At 38.5% G+C, this 3414-nt stretch overlaps 1 protein-coding gene across 1 annotated transcript; it reads right to left on the reverse strand.

The window, feature by feature from the left end:
- Positions 1-2411: 2411 nt before the first annotated feature.
- On the reverse strand, positions 2412-3414 carry LOC113108482 (gamma-crystallin M2-like). Its single transcript, XM_026271646.1, has 3 exons — positions 3345-3414; positions 2997-3239; positions 2412-2737 (listed from the first exon to the last, which is right to left on the reverse strand). Exons 1-3 carry the CDS (start codon positions 3348-3350, stop codon positions 2465-2467), a joined length of 522 nt encoding a protein of 173 aa, XP_026127431.1. The 5' UTR covers positions 3351-3414; the 3' UTR covers positions 2412-2464.

Here is a 3414-nt window from a genome sequence, read left to right on the forward strand (position 1 = left end):
GTACCTATAGAGTAGTACTGCATCCTTCATAACTCCAAAAAGTCTTTAGTTTTATTATATTCATAAGAGAAAGATAGTCTGTACCGATTTTTCCCAGAAAAACACGACCGACTGGAGGCGTGACGTGTGGGCGGAGCTAAAGAATCACGAGCGCCAGTAAGCTTTTGCGTTGAGAGCGTTTGGAAGCTGTGACACAGATCCAGAGCCATTGAAAAACATATTTAACGGCTCTGACATTACCTTGAGGAAAAAAACATCATCCAAAATAAACCATGGCTAACAGTCAGATTCAGCCGTTTATTTATGATCCAGAATCAGATCCAGAGGCTGAAATTTAACAAGAGCAGCAGCAGCAACGACTCGCTCCGAGCGGGGCTCGAACCCGGGTCTCCGATGGGAGGCGGACGCACTAACAAGGAGGCAGAGATATTTGAAGCAGTTTTACTCACCGCCTGCAGTTCCAACACACGATCCTGACCCTTTTTCGTTGGGATTGCATCATCCTTAAGAAATAAACGATATGCAAATCCGTCGTCAAACTGGGCCTTGTTTGTAAAACAAGCATCTTCGAAATGCAGGGAACAAACACAAACACTTGCACAACTCTGTTGATGCTCTGTAAAAATAAACTCCATCCACTGGTCCCTTAATGGTGTTTTTTCTTTGGTAATCTGTGCAGGGTTGTCTTGCCCTGGCAACCAAAAACACTCCTTTTGTGACATTTTGCGACGCTCTCGCTCTGATCAGTGATTGTCTGTGCACAGCCTCTCTCTGCTCTGCTATATGGGAGCGCGCGCTCTTCCGGCAGAAGTGCCCTTAGCACCCATATAAGGAAATTCCGCTCCATCTAACGTCACACAGAGCCATACTCGAAAAAAACTTTCCGAAACTTGTGACAAACCGGAAGGAGTATTTTTGGAACAGAAAAACTCCTTCAAACGTACAACTTAAATTTTGAAACTTTGTCCATGTTTAGCATGGGAATCCAACTCTTTGATAGTGTAAAAAACTCAGTATGCATGAAATAGCATTTCACCCCCCCTTTAAAGGAAATTAAAATACTTGCTGTAAGTCTACCATCCAGCCCCATGGTGGTGAAATAGTTCTTGGCAAAGGCAGGCATTGGTAAATTACAGGAATGCCGGCTGTAAGGAATAGATGGACAAATTTATACTTGCGTTGTCTAATGTTGTCTAGCAATTATTTAATATATATTTGTTTTAAAATATAAAAAAGGGTTAAACGTCCAAAACAAATAATTAAAAGTTGGCATAGCTTAAAATAATTAGTCTTCTCGGGTCCATCCACTAAAAGCACATTTATTTTAAATTACCTAAGTCTGTTTATAACAATTATAACCTATGTCTAAGGCACTTATCAAAGTTTTGGACCCAAACCCAGTCAGGTCTCAGTCGGACCTTGGGTTTTTGGATTCAGGAGGACACGTGAAGACCGCTCATTCAATGACATCAAGTTTGTATTGGCAGCAAATGTCAGATTGTGAAAAAAGGTAAAGTTGACGTGACATGATGGTGGCATGACCAAGTATGGTAACTCATAATAAGAATTTGTGCTCTGCATTTGACCCATGCAAGGGCACATACAGACACACACACACACACACACACCATGAACACATACCCAGAGCAGTTGGCAGCTTTTTTTTTTGTCTTGGGCACTTCAGTCTTGGTTATTGAAGATGCAAGAGAGCATTGGTCATTTCCTACAATTCTTGCTAGTACTGAGAATTACATAACTATGTTAAATAATGAAACTTTATATGCAATGTTTGTCTACTGAACAGCAGATATGGAATTTTTTGTAAGCATATATGGATTTTTTAAAATTAGTATTATGTCTTAATATGGCTTTTTCTTAATATTGGTGCTTTTTGCTTGTAACTAGCTGCAACCCTCACAAACGACTTGAAGAGGAACCAGAGATGTTCATAGCGAGTTTTGTAGTGTTTCTTTAAATGTAGACCTTTTTACTTTTACATTTTTTTCTAGATACTTGGACCCAAAACATTAAACTTGACTGAATTTCATTGTATGGAAATATATATATAATTAAAATATACCACATAAGAAATGTATTTATTTATTTATTTTAATTTAGCCATATGGACTTTTGAGTCATTTATTTCTGATAAATTCTAATAAAATAAGCAATTGTAATTTAACCAAAGGCTGTGAGGAACCAGCTTTTTGATGCAATTTGTGTCTAGGTAGTTTGGGTTTCTTGTCTGGCTGGACCTTGTCATTTGAAAGCATTTATCCCTTATGTTTACAGTACATAAGTTAGATTGCTATCTTAAAATAATAAAACATAATTCAGAAATTTCTTGCAGTTCTGTTTAATTTATGAGGTGTTATTTGATTACTCATGTAAACATTATTGATATCAATGATTTTCAAGACAGAATGTTTATTGTTGTAGAATAATTATTTTATTAATATAAACCCTAGTACCAGGAGTCCATGATACGCCTCATGCTCATGAATCTCATGCCGCCCATATTGCTGAAGCTCCTGTACTCTCCAGGCCTGAAGTACCACATCCTGCCTCTGTAGTGGGGCTGCTCATAGAAGAGCCAGTGGCCGTCCATCACATGACAGGACTGGCATTGAGACATGCGATAACGATCCATGATACTGTCACAATCATCCATCATCTCGTACATCTGACCCATGAAGTTCTCCCTCTCATAGATCCTCATTCTGTAGGATCCCCTGTACTGTAGTGGAAGAGAAGTACATTGTTTTAAGTTTGTCTTGTAGAAAGAACATGTAACGTAAACAAATACACTAACTGTATTGCTCTGCCTCATAGATACACATTCTGAAAGGATCCTCTCTGCTTTGGCATTTTTGCCTATATATCAGCTTTTTGCTTCATGATTCCAAATAAATAAAAATTGAATATTTAATCCGAAATGGTATTAATAAAAGTATGTGTATTTGAGTGGATACAGGCAATTCATTTATGGAACTCACCATAGGGATCATACGGCAGGACCTGATGCAGTTGTTCATTCCAAACATAGACATGTAATCAGCATATTCACCCCTCCTAAAGAAATACTGATTTCCCATGTAGTTGGGTTGATCATACATCATCCAACATCCGCTGTGCACTCTGCAAGAGTGACAGCGGCTCATGTAGGAGGAGAAGTCACCACAGTCGCTCATGCACTCATAAGAGCGACCCTGGAAGTTCCTGTCTTCGTAGAAGGTGACCTGAAAATTTTAAATTGATCTTTTAACTGATTTAAAGTTAAAGTTAACAAATGGAATCATTTTGGAGTAAAACTGTGTGGAAATTGGTGTTGGAACAAGGTTTACCTTCATGGTTGCACTGGATGATCCTAAGTAGTTCCACAAGGGAGAAGCTGAAGCTATTTCTGCTTGTTGA

This window comes from Carassius auratus, chromosome 9 (genome assembly GCF_003368295.1).
Source record: "Carassius auratus strain Wakin chromosome 9, ASM336829v1, whole genome shotgun sequence".
Classification (NCBI taxonomy): domain Eukaryota; kingdom Metazoa; phylum Chordata; class Actinopteri; order Cypriniformes; family Cyprinidae; genus Carassius; species Carassius auratus.

Excerpts from the sequence above, each read along its gene's own strand:
- LOC113108482 (XM_026271646.1), bottom strand. Across the intron at positions 2,738-2,996 it reads CCTGCCGTATGATCCCTATG|TACAGGGGATCCTACAGAAT; the intron begins GTGAGTTCCATA and ends CTTCCACTACAG.